At 38.2% G+C, this 25884-nt stretch overlaps 1 protein-coding gene across 3 annotated transcripts in view; it reads left to right on the forward strand.

Annotated features, from left to right (window-relative positions):
• The window catches only part of GDPD4 (glycerophosphodiester phosphodiesterase domain containing 4), a 157529-nt gene that overhangs the window by 52848 nt on the left and 78797 nt on the right, over positions 1-25884 (forward strand). For 2 of the 3 annotated variants that reach the window (XM_043580148.1, XM_043580150.1), the window contains exons 5-11: positions 1752-1811; positions 9020-9118; positions 9190-9283; positions 10132-10206; positions 10976-11121; positions 11494-11576; positions 15320-15476. In XM_043580148.1, coding sequence (XP_043436083.1) covers positions 1752-1811; positions 9020-9118; positions 9190-9283; positions 10132-10206; positions 10976-11121; positions 11494-11576; positions 15320-15476 — 714 coding nt within the window. The remainder of the gene's footprint in view (positions 1-1751; positions 1812-9019; positions 9119-9189; positions 9284-10131; positions 10207-10975; positions 11122-11493; positions 11577-15319; positions 15477-25884) is intronic. The other variant, XM_043580149.1, reaches the window with a different exon arrangement.

The raw sequence follows: 25884 nt of genomic DNA on the forward strand, positions 1-25884 counted from the left end.
GACTCTAGTAGGGCAACTAAGTCACAGACAAAAGTAGCTAACAGAGGCAGAGCATTATATTTGTCATTAGGCCTAAAAAAAGTTCTGCATGGGTTCTGAAAAGGAAGAGGCAACTTGCAGCCAAGAAGATTAAGTAAGACTTCTTGTAAGAGGTGTCACTGATGGGATGTGGATGTGTCACTGATGGATGGGATGGGATTTGGACATGTGTATATGGGGATCAGGGAAGAACATTCCAGGCTGTGGGAACATCAAGACAAAGTTGGCAAGACAAAAATATGGAGTGTGACTAGATCAGAGGGAAAGGTCAGTTCTGTTAGAATGTAGAACATAATGAAGAATAATTGGGAACCAGGCTAAAAGGATAGATAGGCTTGTGACAGATTTTGGAAGGTCTGGAAAGTAAGACTAAGCCATTTGGCATAAGTCAGATTTCTATTTTAGGAAAACCATCCTGGAAGTTGTGGTGTGGAGGGTGGCTGTAGGCAGAGAGGTTTGATAGAAACTTTTCTTTTTAATGGGGAAAATGCAGGTGAAAGATGTGCTCTGAGCCAAACTCTGGCCACTGAATTGTATTGCTTTTATACACAGTGAACATGAAATGAATGGTATCATTCATTAGCTTCTAAGGTGGGAATGAGTTCTAGTGTCTAATAAAGCAATATATTACAACAAAATTTCTATTCTGCCCTCCTTTTGGATATAAGCAGTAGCAACAACAATGAACAAAGAGGAAAACCTGAGTTCTATTTCTGTCGTTAGGTTACTTTGTAACCTTGGTCAAGTTGTATACCCTTTGAGCCTCAATTTCTCTTCTTTCAAATGAGAATGATAATATTTAATAAAATGACATTTTATGGGGCTGGATAAAGAACAAATGAAATAAGATACATAAAATTATTTTGATAAAAGGTTAAGAGCTTTATAAAGTCCAACTCATGTTAATATCCTAAGTATCTGAGGGTTCTGATTTTGTTTGCATCTCCATACTGACTTGGTGACTGGCTAGATTTACAATCAACTCTAATCGAGACTTACTGAATAAATACCAAGGGTTAACAACAGTGGTTAACAGTTGTAACAATGGCACTGATTTCTCAAGAAAAAGTTTTTCTATTTTTACATTTTTTAAGTTTTTTTTTTTATTTTGAGAGAGAGAAGAGCAAGTGAGTGCATGCGTGGGGGAGGGGCAGAGACAGAGGGAGAGAGAGAGAATCCCAGGCAGGCTGTGTACTGTATGAGGGCTCAATCACATGAACCATGAGATCATGACCTGAGCTGAAACCAAGAGTCGGATGCTTAATTGATTGAACCACCCAGGCACCCCAAGAAAGAGCTTTCAAATAACCAATGGAAGGGCTGGCCCTTGTCCTCTCTTTTGTCACAAGTGGGTCTAAGTCATACCAGGAATACAGTTCATCATAGGGAAAATAAATTGGTAGGAACTCAGGAAGGATATCAGTGTGGTGATTGTTATGAAATACCAGAGGCAATAATAATTTTGGGGGTTGCTGGTGAAAATTGCAAATAGAAGGTGACATTTGAATTGCCTTTGAAGCATCAGTGGCATGGGGAGGGAGAGCTTTTCAGGCAGAGGGGCAGCATGACAAAGTACCAGAGGCTGACAAGTGGAGGTATAGCAAGAAGTGAATGTAATCCTAGACTCTGAAAGGAATTTTGAACTACAGAACAGTGCTTTGGACAGCAACTTGATTTCAAAATAACCTCCTTTTTCTTCTTTGCTTTTCCAGGTACTTGCATTTTTGTTGGTTTGGGAAGGGTATGAACTATACCTGCACTGGTGTCATAAGGTAGGACACTGAACCTTCGTAGGAGACTTTGGGCCAGGATTGAATGTGCCTCTTAGGCACTCAGCATGAATTAGAGTCACCTTTTCTTTCATCGTTCCTGTTAGAAAGAACTGATCTATTTACACTGTTTTAATTGAAATAATTCAATTTCTAACATGTAACTGATTTACTGAAGAAACTGAACTCAAACTTTATGTTTTCTCACCACTTCTTGTTAAACTCACTCTGTGACTCTGCTCTTCCCATCCCAAAAATGTCTTAGGCCAGTACTTTCTCAGTCCTTTAGAAAGTTACAAAAACATTCTTATTTCAGTCATTAAAAATTTCTGTTCATTGTAATAACCCAAACTTCAACATTATAAGACTTTTCCTCTCCTTCTTTGGGCCTGACCAGGCATGGAAGCCTGCAGTGATAGTGAGTGTGATGGTCCTTTTACCTCTCTTTCACCAGAATAGGGCCCAGGGAAACAGGAGATAGGATAAAAGAACGTGGTTGCACAAGGATGGGCAAGAGGGTCATCTGGAGTTGATGCTGTCAGGACCAGGTAAATGCACAGTTGTCGGCTATTTATGCCACGGGCTTTTCCTGTGTGTATTTTCAGAGAACTTGACTGCACCTTTCTTGGTGCAGAAATATCCCCAGAAATTTCTCTCTTGAGGTCTTTTTGACCCTCCCTTAGTTTGGAGCCCTTTAAAATTGACTTCTGGGGGCGCCTGGGTGGCGCAGTCGGTTAAGCGTCCGACTTCAGCCAGGTCACGATCTCGCGGTCCGGGAGTTCGAGCCCCGCGTCCGGCTCTGGGCTGATGGCTCAGAGCCTGGAGCCTGTTTCTGATTCTGTGTCTCCCTCTCTCTCTCTGCCCCTCCCCTGTTCATGCTCTGTCTCTCTCTGTCCCAAAAATAAATAAAACGTTGAAAAAAAAATTAAAAAAAAAAATTGACTTCTGAATGTCTCTCAGAGGATCGTATCTGGCTACAGAAAAGTAGCATCTTTGCCCCAACATCTGTGGACATGTGGCTCATTTCCAACTGGCCTCCCTCATTTTGTTCTGCCATGGGCTTGAGCAGCTCCAGCCACAGCCTCTTGCTTTTTTATAGTCTTTTCAGGCATGGTTTGATACCATTCATTGTTTTCCCTTAAACCTAGGAACATACCAAACTCTGAGTCATCCCCTTAAATTTCCTCTTACTCAAACGAGAAGTATGAACTGGAAATGTAAATTTAAGAGTTACTAGAAAAGATCGAAATTGAAGTCATAGGATCTTATGGGGAAAGTATGTAGAGTGAGAAGTGAAAAAATAGGCCTTATTGAGATCACCAACGGTTTTGGATTTGGGATGCCATGATCAGTTAGTCACTACCAAGAATCATGTGAAATCTAAAGAAGAAAACTAATGAATAGACACAAAGTCAGTCCAATAAATGCAAAGAACAAACTGACGGTTTTAGGGGAGGGAGTGGGAAGTTTGGCAAAATGGGTGAAGGGTAGCAGGAGACACAGGCTTCCAGTTATGGAATGAATGAGTCACAGGAATAAAAGGTACAGCATGGGGAATATAGTGGTATTCTAATAGTGTTGCATGGTGACAGACGGTAGTTACACTTGTGGTATGCCCAGCATAAAATAGAATTGTTGAATCACTAAGTTGTACACCTGAAACTAATATTGTGTATCAGCTATTCTCAAATTTTTAAAAAAAGAATCCTTGTGAGTGAACCATTCTGATTACCATTCCAGGCTTGTGCCTATTTTAGAAATCAGGCTTACCTTGCTTCTGGCAGTTAGTGCTGCTACTTGACCTCTGTCACAGCAGGATCTCATTATTGCCTTGGAAATCAGGAAGCCAGTTTCAATGGCAGTATCTTTCACCTTTATTCAGGCATAGAGATTTAGCCACTATAGTACTTTTCAAGGATACTGACACTTCCCTCATTAGTGTATTTTTCACTGTCCTCTGAGACCTCCCATAAAATATGGGAAATAGGTTACCTGATCATAGGTGATAGCATTCCAGCAAACTTTTCTCAATAAATCTTTAGATTTTTCTTCCTATGTTACAGCAAGAAACTGCTGGCACCCCAATTTCATTAAGCATAGGCCACTAATGAGCCACGGTTTTAGGTAACCAAAGAGTTAGAACCACTTTGAGATGTGTAATACCTGGATTCTAGTGTATTCAATTCAGAATCTCTGGTAAGTGCACTCCTATCAATCAGTTTAGCCTCATCTAAAATGTCTAGCACCCTTAGGATTCAGTGCCATAAATATTCTATAGGGGTTTTGGTCAATATAAATTAACAGAGCCTTTGGACTCTGGGATCTAATTCCAGTTATCAGTCTGTAGGAGATGAGAAGTGATGGAAGTGGGGTATGAGAAGAGTTGGCATCCTCTTGGCAGGTAACTACCTTGGTTGTGTCTTCAAACCGGACTGGGGAGGAGAGACTACTTCTATTAGCAAGGGAGATTCTGTAGGGCTTGGAGTTTCAGTTTTAGTATACTCAGAGTAAACCCAGAAGGAAAGGGTTAACATTAAGCCTGTAACCTATTCCTCTTCTACCCAGGGATTCTCAGGGAGGAATGAATGACCTCGATCAAAACTTAATAATAACCCAACCTCCTGATAAACACACTAAGGATATTTGTTAGCCAAAAGGCAATACAGAGTCCTTGTCAATGAAAATTTCTGGTGGAATATAACTGCTAGATATAAATCAGGGTTGCTTATTGTAAATAATCCTGGAATTTATAGATATATATACATATCTATGTATGTATCTATGTATAGCTATATATACATGTGGGAGACATGGCTGGCTGGAGTTGTATAATTAGTGGGATATAAGATAAGGATGCCCCATAACCAAAAAGGCTCCTTCTTTGAAGCAATGTGTTCATATAACTTTGCTCAAAACATACCTTACACTCAGAGGAAATGAAAACACTAATTTCAGAAGATATATGCACCCCTGTGTTTACCGCAGCATTATTTATAGTAGCTAAGATATGGAAGCAGCCAGAGTGTCCATCGATGATAGATGAATGGATAAGAAGATGCAGTATACATACATAATGGAATATTATGCAGTCATAAAAAATGAGATCTTGCCATTTCAACAACATGGATGGACCCAGAAGGTATTATGCTAAATGAAGTAGAGAAGATAAATACCATATGATTTCACTTGTATGTGGATTCTAAAAAACAAAACAAATGAACAAACAAAAAGCAGAAACAGGTCCATAAACACAGAGAACAAACTGGTGGTTGCCAGAGGGGAGGGAGTAGGGGATAAGCAAAAAGGGGGAATGATGGACGGAGTGGGAGGTCTAACTTCCAGTTATGGAATGAATAAGTCATAGAGATGAAAGGTGGTACAGAATAGAGAATATAATCAGTGGTGCTGTAATAGTGTTGTGTGGTTGGTAGATGGTGTCTCTCCTTGTGGTGAGCATAACATAATATATAGAGAGACTTATTCAATCATTGTGTTGTACACCCAAAACTAATGTAACATTGTGTGTCAACTATTTCAATGAAAAAAACACACTCCACATTTTAAGCCACAAAATCAGAATGCATCCTTAGACATTTTTACGAGTAGCTGCATTTGAAAGGATCACATTTCCCCAAGGGAATATGTTTTATATGTACCTTATAATTGCCTGTATCCTTTGAATCCTTTGAAAAACCTTTGTGTTGGGATGCTTCTGTTTTGTTAATAGGTTATTTAAGACTTTTGCATCTATGTACATAGGAGATTGGCATATGCAGGCATACCTTATTTTACTGTGCTTCACTTTATTGCGGTTTTCAGATCTTGTTTTTTTACAAATTGAAGGTTTGTGGCAACCCTGTGCCCAACACATCACTGGCACCATTTTTCCAACAGCAGTTACTCGCTTTGTGTCCTGTATCACATTTTGGTGATTCTTAAAATATTTCAAACTTTTTATTTGTTATTATATTTGTTATGATGCTCTATGATCAGTGATCTCTGTGTTACTATTGTAAATGTTTTGGGTCACCATGAACCATACCCTTATATACGATGGTGAACTTAATTGATAAATGTGTGTATTCTGACTGCTCCACCTACTGGCTGTACTCTGGTCTCCCTTTCCTCAAGCTTCCCTATTCCCAGAGACTTAATATTGAAATTAGGCTGATTAATAGCCCTACAATGGCCTCTAAGTGTTCCAGTAAAAGGAAGAGTCCCATCTCTCATGTTAAATCAAAAGCTAGAAATGATTAAGCTCAGTAAGGAAGGCATGTTAAAAGCCGAGATAAGCCAAAAGCTAGGCCTCTTGCACCAAACAACCATGCTATGAATGCAAAGGTGCTATTCTGGTAAACACAAGAATTATAAGAAAGCAAAAGAGTCTTATTGCTGATATGAAGAAAGTTTTAATGGTCTGAATAGAAAATCAAACCAGCTATAGCATTTCCTTAAGCCAAAGCCTAATCCAGGAGGAAGACCCTAACTCTCTTCAATTTTGCGAAGGTGAAGAGAGGTGAGGAAGTTGCAGAAGAAAAGTCTGAAGCTAACAGAAGTTGGTTCATGAGGTTTAGGGAAACAAACTGTCTCCATAACATAAAAGTGCAAAGTGATGCAGCAAATGCTGATGTAGAAGCTGCAGCAAGTTACCCAGAAGACATAGCTAAGATAATTCATGAAGGTTTGTGTTGATTTGCTTCTGTTTTGTTAATAGGTTATTTAACAAGAGGTTTTCAATATAGACAAAACAGCCTTTTATTAGGAGATGCCATCTAGGACTTGCACAGCTGGAGAGAAGTCAGTGCCTGGCTTCAAAACTTGAAAAGACAGGCTGACTCTCTTGGCTGGTGACTTTAAGTTGAAGTCAGTGCTCATTTACCATTCCAGAAATCCTAGGGTACTGGGGAATTATGCTAAATCTCCTCTGCCTTTGCTCTATAAATGGAACAAGAAAGCCTGAATGGTAGCACATCTGTTTACAATGTGGTGTACTGCATATTTTAAGCCCACTGTTGAGACCAACTGCTCAGAAAAATTTTTCCTTCAAAATATTACTGCTCATTGACAACACTTGGTCACCCAAAAGCTCTGATAGAGATGTACAATGAAATGAATGTTGTGTTTGTGCCTGCTAATCCAACATCCATTCTGCAGCCCATGGATCAAGGAGTCATTTTGACTATCAAGTCTTATTATTATTTAAGAAATACATTTCATAAGGCTATAGCTGCTGCAGATAGTGATTCCTCTGATGGATCTGGGCAAAGTAAATTGAAAACGTTCTGGAAGGATTCAGTATTCAAGATGTCCTGAAGAACATTTGTGATTCATGGGAAGAGGTCAAAATCTCAACATGAACAGGACTTTGGAAGAAGTGGATTCCAACTCTCATGGATTACTTTGAGGGATTTAAGACTTAAGTGGAGGGAGTAACTGCAGACATGGTAGAAATAGCAAGAGAACCAGAATTAGAAGTGGAGCTTGAGGATGTGACTGAATTGCTGTAATTTCATGATAAAACTTGAATGGGTGAGAAATTACTTTTTTTTTTTTAAAAGAGAGAGAGTGTGTATGTGAGTGGGGAAGGGGCAGAGGGAGAAAGAATATCCCAAGCAGGTTCCATGCCCAGTGTGGAGCCCAGTGTGGGGGTCAGTCTCACAACCCTGGGATCATGACCTGAGCCGAAATCAAGAGTCAGACGCTTAGTTGACTGAGCCACCCAGGAGCCCCAAGGAGTTACTTCTTACGGATGAGCAAAGAATGTGGTTTCTTGAGATGGAATTTACTCCTAGGGAAGATGCTGTGAAGATTGTTGAAATGACGCAAAGGACTTAGAATATTATATAAACTTAGTTGGTAAACCTGTGGCAGGGTTTGAGAGGATGGACTCCAGTTTTGAAAGAAGTTTTACTGTGGGTAAAATGCCGTCAAACAGCATCACATGCTACAGATAAATCGTACATGAAAGAAAGAGTCAATGTATGCAGCAAACTTCATTGCAGTCTTATTTTAAGAAATTGCCACGGCTACCCCAGCCTTCAGCAACCACCACCCTGATGAGTCAGCAGCCATCAACATTGAGGCAAGACCTTCCATCAGCAAAAACATTATGACTCACTGAAAGCTCAGATGATGGTTAACATTTTTAGCAATAAAGTAATTTTGAATTAAGGTGTATACATTGTGTTTTTAGGCATAATGCTATTGTACACTTAATAGACTACAGTATAGTGTAAGCATAATTTTTATATGCACTGGGAAAGCAAAAAATTCATCTGACTTGCTTTAGTGTAATACTTGCTTTATTGTGGTGGTCTGGAATATGTCTGAGGTATGCTTGTACTTTTTCTTTTTTGTAATGTCCTTCTTGACTTTGGGTGTGAATGTTTTGTTGGCTATACAACACAAGTTAGAATGTGTTCCCTCCTTTTCTGTTCTCTGGAAGGGTTTGTTAAAGATTGGAAATATTTGTTCAATTAACCATTTAAGCCAGCAAAGCCTGGATATATTTTATGAGAAGGTTTAATTATGGATTCAATTACTTTAATATAGATAGGTAATGGAAAGGAAGTAACTAAACACTCTTTAGAGGGCAACACAGATGTAGAAAAACTACATTTGTTTTTAAAGGGGAAAAACTTAAAGTTTATGTATTCTTGGTCTCAACATTTTCTTTCTCTGTAAAAGTATGTAGTGTTCTTGCAGGAAGATTTTTTTCCCTTTGTTCAACGAATACTTATTGGATGCTTAGTATGTGCCAAACACTCTGCAAGGCAGTGAGGATTTAATCATAAACAAGTATTGTCCTTGATGCTTTGATGTTATAGTCCTTTGGGGGAAACATATATTGTTTACTTGTGATTGTATTGAGTCATATAAAAAAGTAGTGAACATTTGTAATGGCCATTGCTGAAGTTGAGTGAGAGATGCCAAGCAATGTTGAGGGCTCAGCTGAGGCTGGAGATGATAAATTAGTAAAGGTGTCAAACCACATAGCTGAGTAATTCTTTTCCAGCCATGCTGTCCTGCAAAGACTTGCATACAAAGAAGGTAAGTGAGTGGATCCAGTCCATATTGGGGGTTTGCAAGACAGATTAAAAGGATGAAGGAATGAGGTCCCTAACATTGTTGGGACACACATACAATTCCCAAGGAGAGTTCTGATTCAGTCTTAGTGTCTGGAAGTCAGGAGATTCTTTCTGTTTCCCCAGATCCTGATTCTGCTAATGATTCTGCTATGCTCGTTTGTTTTGTGGATTTTATGCCAACTCTGGCAAGAGAGGTGGCTGACAGCTGGGCTGTCACTGCAGGTAAGCATCATCCTATAGGTTTGGCACTGTCTGTCTAGATGTGTTTAGCCTAACTTTTGGCTTTCTCCCAGATCTTTGCTCCCTATATGCACCTGAGTGGCATAACTGTGATGGTTATCCTTTCCTGGCCTGTGGCCTTCTACTTGATCCATTTGGAAGAAGAAGGTATGTCATGTGGACGGAACCCTGCCTGATTCTTTCAGCTCAGACGTTAGCTTGTATTCTCCACTTAGCAAAATGCAAGCTTGGTAGATAGCCACCACTACACCTCTTGGAAATTCATTTAGCTTGTTACTTGGACGTGCTCTTTATGATCGAATTCACAACCATATGTGGCCTCTCAGCATTTCCCTAACCCAAAAGTCTCATAATGAAGAAGGATTCTTCTTCTAGAAAAATAAGAATTTTCTCTATGTTATTACATATTGTCTGATAATGGATTTAGGGTGGGGTGAGAATAGAGGTACATTTTAATTTGACCAGTGATGGTACAAGTCACGGTTCCTTTTGTTTGTATCACATATTACTAGTTTTGGCTAATGAACTTATGATAGGTCCAGATACCCCTGGTTCCATCCTAGTCGTTCAAAGCTGTCTCCTATGAGTCCCTGTCACACCTGGGGACTTACAGCAGAAACAGCAATGTCTGCCTCTGCCACTGATTTCTTCTCCATTCTTTTCTTTGCCCTGATATCATGGAAACAAAAGAGAATCACAGCCTTATACTAAATGGTTTTGAAGTTATCTTTCAGCTGAAGTTATCTTTCAGCACCTTTACTAAAAAAAACTAGGTTCTTTTCTGGACATCTCTCTTTTTACTATTGTTTAAACAAGGAGTGTTTACTTCCTGACTTGTGGAAGGATGCAGGCAAAAGAAAGACTGGCTTGATCCTTTGCCATTGTGTGCTTGTACAAGTGTTTATGAGTAAGTAGTGGATTTTAGGAAATGTGTCTGGGGCAAGATCTTAAAGGGGGTAATAATGAACTCTTCTTTTTCATTTCCTAAATTTTAGTTAGAATGAGAAGATACAAGATGATGTATGACAGAGAAACAGCCAAGGGATGTAATATCCTCACAAAGTTGAGAGGTTAGAGCTGGAGATCTAGATTTACAAGGACCGGAGCATAAGTGGTAACTTAAAAATGTGCAACTTGGTAAAATTTTCAGAAGTCTAAAATAGTAAGTGTTGGGGGAATGGCCAGCGGTAACAGGTATTGTGGACAGGCTTGGTGGGGGGTGAGGGAGAGAAACAGAAGAGCAAATGCCTAATACTTACTGATTACCTGTTATGACTCATCATTGTACTATCAGTTCTGTGAGGTATGTTTTAGCAAGATAGCCCCATTTTTCAGGATGAAGAAAATGATGACCCAGAGAGGTTAAGTAACATGTCCTTAGTGACGCAATTACAAAGTGGTGGAGTCTGGCTTTGAATTCAGATTGAGCTAGTGCCCCTTCCACTAATATTGCACAGCTTAAATATGGGCACTTTAGGCCCATCTTTACAAGCTTCAGGGCTCTCTCAGAACCAGCCAAACTGCTCTTCCTCTTGAGAAGGTATCCCTTAACATTCTCTCTTCATCCTACCTCCTGCACAGTTCATTCCCTTGTAAATGTACAGTTCTAGGATTTCTTTTCTTTATAACAATGCTTGTATTTGGATATCCCTGTACCTTCAAATCACTGAAAATTAGTGAGGATGTGACAGAAATGGAGAGTAAATCAGCCAGTCCACAGAGTCTATGAAACCAATAGACTAGCTATTTACTGACTGCTCCTGGGATAGTTAGTTTCTTGGAGATAGTTCTGTATTCCTCTTCTGCTTTCTTCTCACCTCTTCTCTCCTAATTTTTCAGCTCTACAGGTGGCTATTGGATTGCCTTTTTTCCTTATCCTTTTATGTCTGTATATTGTGCCATTGGGGATTCATTCTCCCTGCATTCAGGAGGAGGATAAATTGGGACCCAAACCAGACTTCTTTGGACATAGAGGTGCGCCCATGGTAAGTCTGAGAATAGTGAGTAGAGGTATGCATGGGGTGTGTGGATGAGAGAATGGGACCTCAGAACCATAGGAATCCCTGCAGAGGTAAAGGGGTTGGCTTGAAATGACAAGAAAAGGAGTTAATTATAGACGTTGGACTTGAACCCCAACCAGCTAACTTTTGGGTTTTCTCTGCTGTGCCCAGTGACATTGCCTCACATGAGCAGATTGAGTAGAGGAGAATATAAGGCAGGTTCTTTGAAAAAATTGCCAAGGGATCCAGACTCAGCTTCCTAAAGCACTTTCATTACTGCACTTTCATTATACCCATAAAGGAATGTTGGGAAGAGAGACTCTGAGTTATAGGGGCTGATGTTCTTTTCTTCCACAGTTGGGGCCTGAGAATACCATGATGTCCTTTGAGAAGGCTATTGAACAAGGGGCCTATGGGCTGGAGAGTGATGTACAATTAAGGTAGGAAATCAGGGGCTGGGGTGGGGAGGAGATAAGGCCAGTGCCATAGAAGCCAAACAGTATGGCCCAAGATGTAGAGAGGGCAAGCCTTGGGAAGTTTCTCCTGGTGTTCATTTGGCACATATGCACATAGCACACATGCGAACCACTTCTTCCTTATGAACCATACATCTGTACCCCTGCATTCTCAACATAGTCTCATAAATCATATACATGCTATATAGCCTCTGTACATAATTCAAACCGTCCTCATTGTAAAGCATTCTAAAGTTTAACCCTATGCATTCTCTTAGCAACCTTCTTAACATTCCCTGGGCACCTACTATATTCTAGGCTTTCTTCTGAGTGCTAGAAAGAGGCAAATAAGAGGTAGCCATGCCTAAGAGATGTTGCCATCCAGTGAAGGAGACGTGGCATATTTACAATAGCCAGAGTGTAAAACCATTTGTGGTAAGTTCCTTCCAGAGATGAATAAGTCAAATGCAGTGGAACCTCAGTGGAGGAAAAGGCCACCCACCACCTATGGTGTGAAAAAGATCTGTGTCCTCAGAATTGTGTTTGTGTTGTCTTGAGGGAAAAATATTTTACCAATCAGATATGGGGAAAGAAGGTATTCCAGGTAGAGGAAACAGTGTATTCAGAGGCATCTGAATGAGAAATACAAGTTTGCAGATTAGCAAGCTAACCTGTATGGAGTCTAAAGGTGATATGTTCTGGGGACAAGAGAGGCTATATGAGGAAGAGGTATGGCTGTAAGGCTCACTAAGGCTGGATCATGGAGATCCCTAAATGTGTAATAGGTAGCTATGGTAGATTTTAGAGGACAGATTATTGTTTTAGAAAGACTCATCTGGCAGCATATGAGGGAGAGTTGTCAGGGAAAAGGGTAGTAGACTATACCAGTGTCCAAGAGAAAGCAAAAGAAGATGGATCAGAGTAGGGGTGAGGACAAAAAGACATGCTTTGCTGTAGAACCTATGTACCTGGGCAACTGGAAATAGAAAGGCTTCATCTGTACCATGGGTATATTAGATAATGTGGTGTATACAAATTCCCTTTACAGCCTTTCTGTGGAGCAAACAGAAGAGAAATTAACATTCTGTTTCACAGATGAGGAAATGTGGGTTGAACCTAGATTCAAATAAGGGAAGTGTGTTATTAAGGTTGTAAGGCTAGAATGTAAATGATAAAGCCAGAATTAAAACTAGATTTCCTGACCTCTGACTGGCATTCTTAATGTTACCTAACAATGACAACTGTTTCATGCAGAATGTTTGACTGGGGGCTAAAAATAGATATTCTACCAGAGCCCCTGGGTTCATTTGTTGAAGTGCCTGGTGGCCCTGGCATAATGTGGTAAAGGTGCTGAGCCAGTGAGCTCCTGGCATACTGTCTTTCTCTCTTCTATTATTGCTGTGACTTCAACATTGATGCAGATGATCCTTCCAACCCCTCAGTTTCTTTGCTTGTTGTCTCTGCACCATCCACATTTATGGTCATACCCTAAAATTTATCATTACCAAAAATTGCATATCAGAGTCCAGTCAGGACACGAATACCACACCAGTAACTTGAACAGTAAAAATGTAATATCAAGAATTACTAGGAAGTAAAATGTGGCTAACTACCTAAAGAGGTGAAAGGGAACCTGAGTGAGTATAGCTACTGGAACTTCTGTTCCAGATAAAATGGAGTAAGCAGATTCTCTAAAGTTAAGATTAGTTTTTCCAAGAATTACAAAAACAACAACAACAAAAAAAAAACTGGACAAAATTCACCTACTTAAAAGTGTACGTCCTGCCCACTACTTTCAAGAGCAAGAGACATAACTGACTTTCCTAACACACAGAAACAGACACAGAGAGCTAGGCAAAATGAGGAGACAGAGGAATATGTCACAAATGAACAGGATAAAACCACAGGAAGAGACCTAAGTGAAACAGATATAAGTAACATGCCTAATAGAGAATTTGAAGTAATGATCGTAAAGATACTCACTGGACTTCAGAAGAGAGTGGAGGTCATCAGTGAGACCCTTAAAACAGAGATAGAAAACAGAAAGAACCATTCAGAGATGAAGAACACGATAAATAAAAATACACTTGATGGAATAAATAACAGGTTGAAAGAAGCGGAGGAATGGCTTAATGACCTAGAAGACAAAGACAGAGTAATGGAAGGTAATCAAGCTGAATGAATGAGAAACAAGAATCATGAAAAGGAGAATAAACTTAGGGAACTCAGTGACTCCATCAAGCATAATAACATTCACATTATAGGTTTCCCAGAAGGAGAAGAAAGAGGAGAGATAGAAAGTTTAGTTGAAGAAATAAGAGCTGAAAACTTCCCCAATCTGGGGAAGGAAACAGCTATCCAGATCCAGGAGGCACAGAGATACCCCAACAAAATCAACCAAAGTAAGCCCACACCAAGACACATAGTAATCAAAGTGGTAAAAAGTAATGATAAAGAAAAAGACTTGAAAAGACACAAGAGAAACCTTATAAGGCTATCAGCAGATTTTTCATCAAAAACTTTGCAATCCAGAAGGGAGTGGAATGATATATTCAAAGGGGAGTAGTCTACAGCCAAAAGTACTCTATGCAGCAAGGCTATCATTCAGAGTAGAAGGGGAGATAAAGAGTTTCTCAGACAAACAAAAACTAAAGGAGTTCATGATCACTATGCCAGCCCTATAAGAAATGTTAAAGGGGACTCTTTGAGTGGAAAGGAAAGACCATTAGAGTCAATAGGAAACACAAAAGCAGTAAAAATAAGTATTTCTGTAAAAATCAGTCAAGGGACTCACAGAACAAAAGGATGTGAAATATTATACCATATACCTAAAACATGCTAGCCTTTAATGTTTGAGAAAAGGAGAAAAATGAAGGAGGGTAAAAAGAGTGTTAGTCCTTTAAATTTCCTGGCAGTCACTTCAGCCAGAAAGGGAGGACTTTGCAAGAGTGGGAGTAGGTACAACAATGGCTGCTTGACTTTCTGTCTACCCTTCTGTGTCAAAAAGCAACAAACAGTGACCAGAACACAGATCCCCTATATTTGGATTACAGGATTGTTTTTGCCACTCTGGCTCTCACCAGCTGCTGTTAAAGCTACCTTTAGAACTATCTACAGTTTTTTGCCATGTGGCTGGAGTGGGGGGTTGGTAGTTGCTACTGGGCTAAGACCTAAAATTGACCAAAATTAACCCTGATTTATGTGCAAGCCTTCCTATGGAAGTTGTAAGCTTTTAGTCTATTCCAGAGTTCCAAAATAGTTACATTAGACGGAGTCTGCCAGTACAATTGTTGGTAGTTGGTGGAGCTACAGATTCCTGGTGCTTCCTACTCTGCCATTTCCCCAGCAACCTCTTTTCTTTCATTTTTGAAGGATTTTTTTTCAAAGAAATTTTTTGCGGTTTATTTATTTTGAGAGAGAGAGAGAGAGAGAGAGAGAGACAGACAGACAGACAGACAGAAAGGTGCAGAGAGAAAGTCCTAAGCAAGCTCTGTGCTGTCAGCACAGAGCTAGATGCGGGTCTTGATTTCATGAACTGTGAGATCATGACCGGAGCCGAGATCAAGAATTGGATGCTTAACCAATTGACGAACCCAGGCACCCTCATTTGGGAGGGAGTAAGGAACCCCAGTTAAGACTTGTGACATTGATGGGCTTTCTGAGAACCCTGTCTACCAAGGTGGCTGAGTTCAGCCTATCTCCCTCTTCTTTTTCCCTTCTGCCCGCAGTTATGATCAGGTGCCTTTTCTCATGCATGACAATGACCTGAGAAGAACAACCAATATTAGGAACGTCCAGCCAAATGCCTCCATCACACATTCTAGCTTCTTCCTGTGGAGTTTCCTGTCAAGTCTGAACGCAGGCAAATGGTTTGTACAGTCACAGGTAAGACACATTCCCCAGCTCAACAAACCTGTACTGAATCCCTCTACTGTACGAAGTCATATGCTTCTCCTAGAAATAAAGACAAGCATACACAAGATTTCATCCCCGTTTGGTAGCAGAACTGTAGCATTGACAGGAGGCTTTTCCAGAAATGCAGTCAGTCTGACTGCTACTTTCTATATTCACTAAAAATTCTGAAGATGAACTTGCCAACTTACTTTTGTCATTTAATTCCTTTTTATCCAAGCATCTCATAAACTTTCAGTGTGTCTACATTGTACATAGCATTTTCCTAGACATTTTGAGTAGCTCACAATTATAGATGAGGCATACTGGGAAACATATTTGGGCTTGACTCCTTTTTATCATTCAATAAATATTTATTGTGTACCTTTTGGGTACTAGGTATGTGGAATACAATGGCGAATAAACACATACATAGCCCTAATGGAGTTCACAGGCTAGAAGAGACAATTACAGTACACTGTGATAAGTACTAAACTAGAGTCAGATTGCTTAGGAGCACACAAGAGCAACTTCTAATTCAGTTTGAGGGATGGAGTTAGGGGAATCTTGAAGAAGGAGATAAAAAGCCTAGTAAAGGTGTGGTAAAATATAAAGCGTTGCTGTATATAGTGTAGTTTAGAGACAAGAGTGAATGCTTCCACTGGAGAGAGTTAAAGAATACTTCATGCAAAGGTATCATTTGATCAGAGGAAAGATCATTATTAATGGGAACCATGGGCAATGATGATGGTGTGTTTCAGAGATTACAGTATACAGGAACAAGAGTGGAAATGGTGTGCATGTGTGCATGCATGAAAGAGGAAGAGAAAGATAGAGGGAAGGAAAGAGAGAAGGGAGGTAGGGAGGAGATGGGAGATAGATTTGGAGAAGAACCTCAGAAAACATGCTGAGAGGAGATTATAGCAGTGCTTAAATAACTATAGAGTTAGAGAGTTTAGAATTATCCTGAGTATTTTAAAGTAGCTAAAATAAAAGGTCAGATTTGCAAATGGTCAAGATCAAACTGCCTTCTCAAAAATATTAAAGAAAACAAAACAGCTTACAGTTTTCAGCTAATAATATGTCTAGAGGGAATCCATGTAACCTAAGTTATACCAATCAAATATATTCCTTTGAGAATTTGATTTTGAAAATAAACATCTGAGCATGGCAGAGAGCAGGCATTCATATTGCTAGCACCTGTAGCATCAGATATAGTGTGGTATGGAGTCAGCTGTTGTAATAACTCTCTTATCAGGTAATTATGATTAGGAAAATAAGTCTTAAGGTATTTTTAATTGTGTATTGGGGTAGACTGGAATTTTACTTATATTTGATATTAATCTTGACAATTTACTGGATCCTTTTTCATGTAAAAATGGTGTTAAGTAAAGCATTATGTAAAAATAGACTTACCCATTTCAATTTCATTCTATTAACTAGTGTTAATAGAAGAGATAGCTGAAAGTGGATTTGTAATTACTGTATCTTGTCAGAAAACTTGTTCTTATAGGGGTACATAGCCTATAAATACTGTTTCCGTCTGTGAAAATAATAAGATTACTCTGATATTCCAGGTTTTTGTGTGTATGTAGGCTCTTTGTGTGTCTCATCATACACGAATAGACACATACAAACTAGAGATGTTCCATTAGAATGTATATATTAGATTAGTTAGCCATAGTTAATGTTTCGGCAAATGTGTTCCAGATGAAAAGGCTGATACTGTTTCTGATGTATAATGTATGGCTCATAAATTCTTATTTTCAGTGGTAGGGTTGGATATGTTATTGTAATACATTTTTGTGGATTTTTTTTAGGATTGATAGTTTTATTTTAGCATATTTAGGTGGCAGGCTTACACTATTTAGTTATACTATTACTGTGGCTACTGGGGAATATCCTGAAACCTGGAGTTCAAATATGGTTATCTAGGGGGCTTTATTTTTAGATTTAATGGTGATGTTTTCTTTGCTTGCATGCTGTGCAGTCAGGGGTGGTTTAAGTGGTATTGGCATGTGATTTAAAAGGTTTGGATATTTGGATACTTTTTCAGAGCAAAGAGATTGGTTTTCTTTGTAAAGATTATTCAAGTCACTCTTCATTGGATTTGTATAATTGTGGAAAGATGATGGTGGTGAGTTGATCACTATTTGTTAGCATATTTATTATTCTTTAGATTCTTGGTGAAAATTAAATCGTTAATCTGATCGATAATGAAATAAAAATAGAAAAGTGCTGGTAATTATTCCTGAAAGCTCAGCTGAGTTCCTGTTTCTCCAGAAAAACCAACATTTCTGTAGTTTTCTTATATCCTTTTGTGAAAGTATAATTCTCAAAATGATAAAAATATAATTCTTATGCAACTAGATAGTGAGCGTAAATTTTATTTAGCACCTAAATGAGAGAACAAAGCAGGATGGCAAAACCCACTCAAAAGAGAAGTGACAAACCAACATGCATATAGTCAGCGCAACAAAGAAATGCTGAAATTAGATTGCAAAGTTAGATACAAACTTAGTATATTAACTAAGTTACAATAAACTATGCCTTTGGAGTTATCTTCTCTACCAGAAAAAATCATTTGCATCTCTACTGGACAAAAATCATTTACATTTTTATCAGTTTTCCACAAGCTAACATCTAACTTTCCATAATGTTCCCTTAATCAGTAGTAAATAGTAATTCAAACAAAGGTAAATTCATTCCCCTAAGAATCTGTTGACCCTTAGATGGGTTTGTTAAAGAATGTGCTAATGTGACACTGTATGGTCCAGCAATCAACTTTTTGCCTTGTTTCTAGTCCGAATAATTGAACAGTCTCTTTTTGTATTCATAATTAACATCTATAGATTACTTAGAGTCTGAGCTCAGTGTGTTATTGTTAGCTTTATTGTGTTATTTAGCTTTATTAATTTACATAGCTTTAGTAAGAAGGGTCATTTAACACACATAAGGATCCTTGTTGTATAATCAGCAAATCTAGAGCCAGATTGTGTTAAACAACAGCTAAGTCTGTCAAATTAAGTTCTGTCTGGAGATTATGTACAGAATCCAAAATTTTATCTGTAATAGTCCCTATCATTCTAGAGCTCTTTTCATCATTATTATTTATAAAATAAGAAACTCATTTCTACCAGTTTTGACCTGTATGCCCACAACTGTGGACAAATTCCTCTTTTGTTTCTGCTAGGCAGTGACCTTTTTTACTACCTGTAATGCTGGGGCAGTGTGCGACAACAGATACAACTTTGCTTAGGAAGACTTATGAGCATGGATTTCAAATATCAGTTACATCTATGTCCTAAACAGAGACTGGGGACTTTCATATCTGATTGAATGGAATGTCTTAAATATGATCCTCTAGATTTGGCCCTGATTGCACAGTTTGTTAAATTATATCTGAGTGAAAAGGAGGACAGATTTTTATTCAACTTCTGTAAATGACTGCAGTGCCATGAAAAGTAGAGACTCAATAAAAAGTAATTGTATCTGAATTCTGTGGAGTCAGTGAGAACAAGACACTAAATACAAATAATTTTTTGCCCAAGTATAACAGAGAAAAGTTAAAATAGATTTTAAAATAGCAGTAAGTGGGATGCCTGGGTGGCTTAGTCAGGTAAGCATCCAACTCTTGATACTGGCTCAGGGCAAAATCTCACAATCATGAAATCAAGCCCTGCGTCAGGCTCCAAATTGAGCAGGGAGCCTGCTTGGGATTCTGTCTGTCCCCCTCTCTCTGCACCTACCCATACTCTCTCACTGTCTCTCTGTTTCTCAAAATAAATAAATAAAACTTAAAAAAAAATCAATAAGTACATACCTATCAATAATTACTTGGAATGTAAATAGACTAAATGCTCCAATCAAAAGACATAGGGTGACAAAATAGATAAAAGCACAAGACCCATCTATATGCTGCCTATAAGAGACTCACTTCAGACCTAAAGACACATGCAGAATGAAAGTGAAGGGATGGAAAAGCATTTATCATGCAAATGGAAATGAAAAGAAAGCCAGGTAACAATACTTATATCAGACAAATTGATTAAAAAAATTTTTTTTGATGTTTATTTTATTTTTGAGAGAGAGAGGGAGACAGAGCATGAGCAGGGGAGGGCAGATAGAGAGGGAGACACAGAATCTGAAGCAGGCTCCAGGCTCTGAGCTGTCAGCACACAGTCCGACGCAGGGCTCGAACTCACGAATGCAAGATCGTGACCTGAGCTGAAGTTGGATGCTTAACCGACTGAGCCACCCAGGTGTCCACAGACAAAACTGATTTTAAAACAAGACCATAACAAGAGACAAAGAAGAACACTACATAATCATAAAGGGAATGATCCAGTAAGAAGGTACAACAATTATAAATATTTATGCACTCAACATGAAAGCAACCAAATACATAAAGCAACTAATAACAAACATAAAGGAACTAATTGATCATAATACAATAATAGTAGGGGACTTTAACACCCTATTTGCATCAATGGATAGATCATCCAAACAAAAAATTAACAAAGAAACAGTGCCTTTGAATGACATACTGGATCAGATAGATGTAACAGATATATTCAGAACATTCTATCCCAGAATAGTAGAATACACATTCTTCTCAAGTGCATATGGAGCATTTTCCAGAATAGTTCACATATTGGGCCAAAAAACAAGCCCCAACAAATTCAAAATGATCTAAGTCATATTGTGCCTCTTTTGACCACAACACTAAAAAACTAGAAATCAACCACAAGAAAAAAAAAATCTGGAATGAACACAAATACATGGAGGTTAAATAACATGCTAGTAAAAAATGGGTCAACAAAGAAATCAAAGAGGAAATGAAAAAATATGTGGAAACAAATTAAAATGAAAACACAATGGTCCAACACCTTTGGATGCAGCAAAAGCAGTTCTAAGAGGGAAGTTTATACCAATACAAACCTACTTCCAGAAGCAAAAACAATTTCCAATAAACAACCTAACCTTACACCTAAAGGAAATAGAAAAAGAAGAACAAGACCCCAAACCAGTAGAAGGATGGAAAGAATAGAGATCAGAGCAGAAATAATTGAAATAGAAACCAAAAAACAATAGAACAAATCAGTGAAACCAGGAGCTTGTCCTTTGAAAAGATCAACAAAATTGAAAAACTAAAGGTTTTGCAGACTCATCAAAAAAAAAACACAAAAGAATAAACAAAATTCAGAAATTAAAGAGGAGAAATAACAACTGACACCAAAGTAATATGAAGGATTATGAAAGAATACAAAATTATATGCCAGCATATTGGACAACCTAGAAGAAATTGGATAAATTCCTAGAAACATATAGCCTACCAAAATTGAAGCAGGAAGAAATAGAAAATTTGAACAAATTCCCTGCAATGAAATTGAATTAGTAGTCAAAAATTTTCCAACAACAAAAGTCCAAGACTGGACAGCTTCACAGGTGAATTCTACTAAACGTTTAAAGAAGACTTAATACCTATTCTTCTCAAAATATTCCAAAAAATAGAAGAGGAAGGAAAGCTTCCAAATTCATTGTATGAGGCCAGCATTACCCTCATACCAAAACCAGATAAAGACACTATAAAAAAAAAAAAAGAAGAACTATAGGCCAGGATCTCTGATGAACATAGATATAAAAATCCTCAACAAAATATTATCAAACTGAATCCAATAATACATTAAAAAAATCACTCACCACAATCAAGTCTGATTTATTCCTAGTATGCGGGGTGGTTCAGTATTTGCAAATCAATCATCATGGTACGTCACATCAACAAGAGAATGGGTAAAAACCATATCATTTTAATAGATGCATAAAAGCATTTGACAGAGTACAACATCCATTCATGATAAAAGTCCTCAACAAAGTAGGTTTAAAGGGAACATACCTCAACATAATAAAGGCCATCTATGAAAAACTCACAGTGAACATTATACTGGCAAAAAACTGAGAGTTTTTTCTATAAGATCATGAGCAAGACAGGGATGCCAACTCTCATCACTTTTATTCAGCGTAGTACTGGAAATCTTAGCCACAGCAACCAGACCTCCCCCCCGCCTACATAAATAAATAAACAAATAAATAAATCAAAGACATCCAAATTGGTAAGGAAGAAGTACTGTCACAATTTGCAGATGGCATGATACTATATATAGAAAACTCGAAAGCTTCCACCAAAAATACTAATAGAACGAATGAATGAATTCAGTAAGGTTGCAGGATACAAAATCAATAGACAGGAATACATTAATAATGAAGTGGCAGAAAGAGAAATTAAGAACACAATCCCTTTTACAGTTGCACCAAAAATAAAAAAATACCTAGTAATAAACTTAACCAAGGAAGTGAAACACACAACTCTGAAAGCTATAAAAGTGATAAAAGAAATGGAAGGTGACACAAACAAATGGAAAGACATTCCATGCTCATAGAAGAACAAACATTGTTAAAATATCTATACTGTCCAAAGCAATCTACAGATTTAATGCAGTCCCTATCAAAATACCAACAGCATTTTTCACAGAAATAGTACAAACAATACTTTTTTATTTTATTTTTTAACTTGTTTTATTTTTTATTTTTTTTCAATTTACATCCAAATTACTTAGCATATAGTACAACGATGATTTCAGGAGTAGATTCCTTAGTGCCTCTTACCCATTTAGCCAATCCCTCCTCCCACAACCCTTCCTGTAACCCTCAGTTTGTTCTCCATATTTATGAGTCTCTTCTGTTTTGTCCCCCTTCCTGTTTTTATATTATTTTTGTTTCCCTTCCCTTATGTTCATCTGTTTTGTCTCTTAAAGTCCTCATAGGAGTGAAGTCATATGATTTTTGTCTTACTCTAATTTCACTTAGCACAATACCCTCTGGTTCCATCCACGTAGCTGCAAATGGCAAGATTTCATTCTTTTTGATTGCCGAGTAATACTCCATTGTATAGATATACCACTTCTTCTTTAGCCATTCATCCATCAATGGACATTTGGGCTCTTTCCATACTTCGGCTATTGTTGATAGTGCTGCTATGAACATGGGTGCATGTGTCCCTTCGAAACAGCACACCTGTATCCCTTGGATAGATGCCTAGTAGTGCAATTGCTGGGTTGTAGGGTAGTTCTGTTTTTAGTTTTTTGAGGAACCTCCATACTGTTCTCCAGAGTGGCTGCACCAGCTTGCATTCCCACCAATGATGCAAAAGACATCCTCTTTCTCAGCATCCCTGCCAACATCTGTTGTTGCCTGAGTTGTTAATGTTAGCCATTCTGACAGGTGTGAGGTGGTATCTCATTGTGGTTTTGATTTGTATTTCCCTGGTGATAAGTGATGTTGAGCATTTTTTCACGTGTTGGTTGACCATCTGGATGTCTTCTTTGGAGAAGTGTCTATTCGTGTCTTTTGCCCATTTCCTCACTGGATTCTTTGTTTTTTGGGTGTTGAGTTTGATGAGTTCTTTATAGATTTTGGATACTAACCCTTTATCTGATATGTCATTTGCAAATATCTTCTCCCATTCTGTTGGTTGCTTTTTAGTTCTGCTGATTTTTTCCTTCACTGTGCAGAAGCTTTTTATTTTGATGAGGTCCCAATAGTTCATTTTTGCTTTTGTTTCCCTTGCTTCCAGAGACGTGTTGAGTAAGAAGTTGCTGTGGCCAAGATCAAAGAGGTTTTACCTTCTTTCTCCTTGAGGATTTTGATGGCTTCCTGTCTTACATTTAGGTCTTACATACATTTTAAGTTTATTTTTGTGTATGGTGTAAGAAAGTGGTCCAGGTTCATTCTTCTGCATGTCGCTGCCCAGTTTTCTTAAAACCACTTGCTGAAGAGACTGTCTTTATTCCATTGGATATTCTTTCCTGCTTTGTCAAAGATTAGTTGGCCATATGTTTGTGGGTCCATATCTGGGTTCTCTATTCTGTTCCATTGATCTGAGTGTCTGTTCTTGTGCCAGTACCATACTGTCTTGATGATTACAGCTTTGTAGTATACCTTGAAGTCTGGGATTGTGATGCCTCCTGCTTTGGTTTTCTTTTTTAAGGTCGCTTTGGCTATTTGGGGTCTTTTGTTGTTCCATACAAATTTTAGGATTATTTGTTCTAGCTCTGTGAAGAATGCTGGTGTTATTTTGATAGGGATTGCATTGAATATGTAGATTGCTTTGTGTAGTATTGACATTTTAACAATATTTGTTCTTCCTATCCAGGAGCATGGAATCTTTTTCCATTTTTTTGTGTCTTCTTCAATTTCTTTCATAAGCTTTCTATAGTTTTCAGCGTATAGATTTTTCACCTCTTTGGTTAGATTTATTCCTAGGTATTTTATGGGTTTTGGTGCAACTGTCAATGGGATCAATTCCTTGATTTCTTTTCCTGTTGCTTCATTGTCGGTGTATAGGAATGCAACTGATTTCTGTGCGTTGATTTTATATCCTGAAACTTTTCTGACTTCATGAATCAATTCTAGCAGTTTTTTGGTGGAATCTTTTGGGTTTTCCATAGCGTATCATGTGATCTGCAAAGAGTGAAAGTTTGACCTCCTCGGGGGCCCCTGGGTGGCACAGTCGGTTAAGCGTCCAACTTCAGCCAGGTCACGATCTCACGGTCCGTGAGTTCGAGCCCCGCGTCAGACTCTGGGCTGATGGCTCGGAGCCTGGAGCCTGTTTCCGATTGTGTCTCCCTCTCTCTCTGCCCCTCCCCCATTCATGCTCTGTCTCTCTCTGTCCCAAAAATAAATAAACGTTGAAAGTTTGACCTCCTCCTGGCCGATTTGGATGTCTTTTATTTCTTTGTGTTGTCTCATTGCAGAGGCTAAGACTTCCAATACTATGTTGAATAACATGGCGAGAGTGGTGAGAAAGAGTTTGGAAGTTTTCCTTCCATTTCTGTTTTTTGGGACAGCTTCAAGAGAATAGGTGTTAATTCTTCCTTAAATGTTTGGTAGAATTCCCCTGGAAAGCCATCTGGCCCCGGACTCTAGTTTTTTGGCAGATTTTTGATTACTAACTCAATTTCCTTACTGGTTATGGGTCTGTTTGAATTTTCTATTTCTTCCTGTTTCAGTTTTGGTAGTGTATATGTTTCTAGGAATTTGCCCATTTCTTCCAGATTGCCCATTTTATTGGCATATAATTGTTCATAATATTCTATTATTATTGTTTTTATTTCTGCTGTGTTGGTTGTGATCTCTCCTCTTCATTCTTGATTTTATTTATTTGGGTCCTTTCCTTTTTCTTTTTGATCAAACTGACTATTGGTTTAATTATTTTTGTTAATTCTTTCAAAGAATCAGCTTCTGGTTTCATTGATCTGTTCTACTGTTTTGTTTTTGTTTTTTTTTGGTTTTGATAGCATTAATTTCTGCTCTAATCTTTATTATTTCCTGTTTTCTTCTGGTTTTGGGTTTTATTTGCTGTTCTTTTTCCAACTCCTTAAGGCATAAGGTTAGGTTGTGTATCTGAGATCTTTCTTCCTTCTTTAGGAAGGCCTGGATTGCTATATGCTTTCCTCTTATGACCGCCTTTGCTGCGTCCCAGAGGTTTTGGGCTGTGGTGTTATCATTTTCATTGACTTCCATATACTTTTTAATTTCTTCTTTAACTTCTTGGTTAGCCCATTCATTCTTTAGTAGGATGTTCTTCAGTCTCCAAGTGTTTGTTACCTTTCCAAATTTTTTCTTGTGGTTGATTTCGAGTTTCATAGTGTTGTGGTCTGAAAATATGCATGGTATGATCTTGATCTTTTTGTACTTAGGGCTGATTTGTGTCCCAGTATATGGTCTATTCTGGAGAATGTTCCACGTGCACTGGAGAAGAATGTATATTCTGCTTTAAGATGAAATGTTCTGAATATGTTTATTAAGTCCATCTGGTCCAGTATGTCATTCAAAGCCATTGTTTCCTTGTTGATTTTTTGATTAGATGATCTGTCCATTGCTGTGAGTAGGGTGTTGAAGTCTTCTACTATTATGATATTACTATTGATGAGTTTCTTTATGTTTGTGATTAATTGATTTATATATTTGGGTGCTTCTACATTTGGCACATAAATGTTTACAATTGTTAGGTCTTCTTGGTGGATAGACCCCTTGATTATGATATAATGCCATTCTGCATCTCTTGATACAGTCTAGATTGTGTGATATAAGTATGGCTATTCTGGCTTTCTTTTGTTGACCATTAGAATGATAGATGGTTCTCCATCCCCTTACTTTTAATCTGAAGGTGTCTGTAGGTCTAAAGTGGGTCTCTTGTAAACAGCATATAGATTCATCTTGTTTTCTTATCCATTCTGTTACCCTATATCTTTTGATTGGAGCATTGAGTCCATTGACGTTTAGAGTGAGTACTGAAAGATATGAATGTATTGCCATTATGATGCTTGTAGAGTTGGAGTGT

The sequence above is a fragment of the Prionailurus bengalensis genome, chromosome D1 (genome assembly GCF_016509475.1).
Source record: "Prionailurus bengalensis isolate Pbe53 chromosome D1, Fcat_Pben_1.1_paternal_pri, whole genome shotgun sequence".
Lineage (NCBI taxonomy): Eukaryota > Metazoa > Chordata > Mammalia > Carnivora > Felidae > Prionailurus > Prionailurus bengalensis.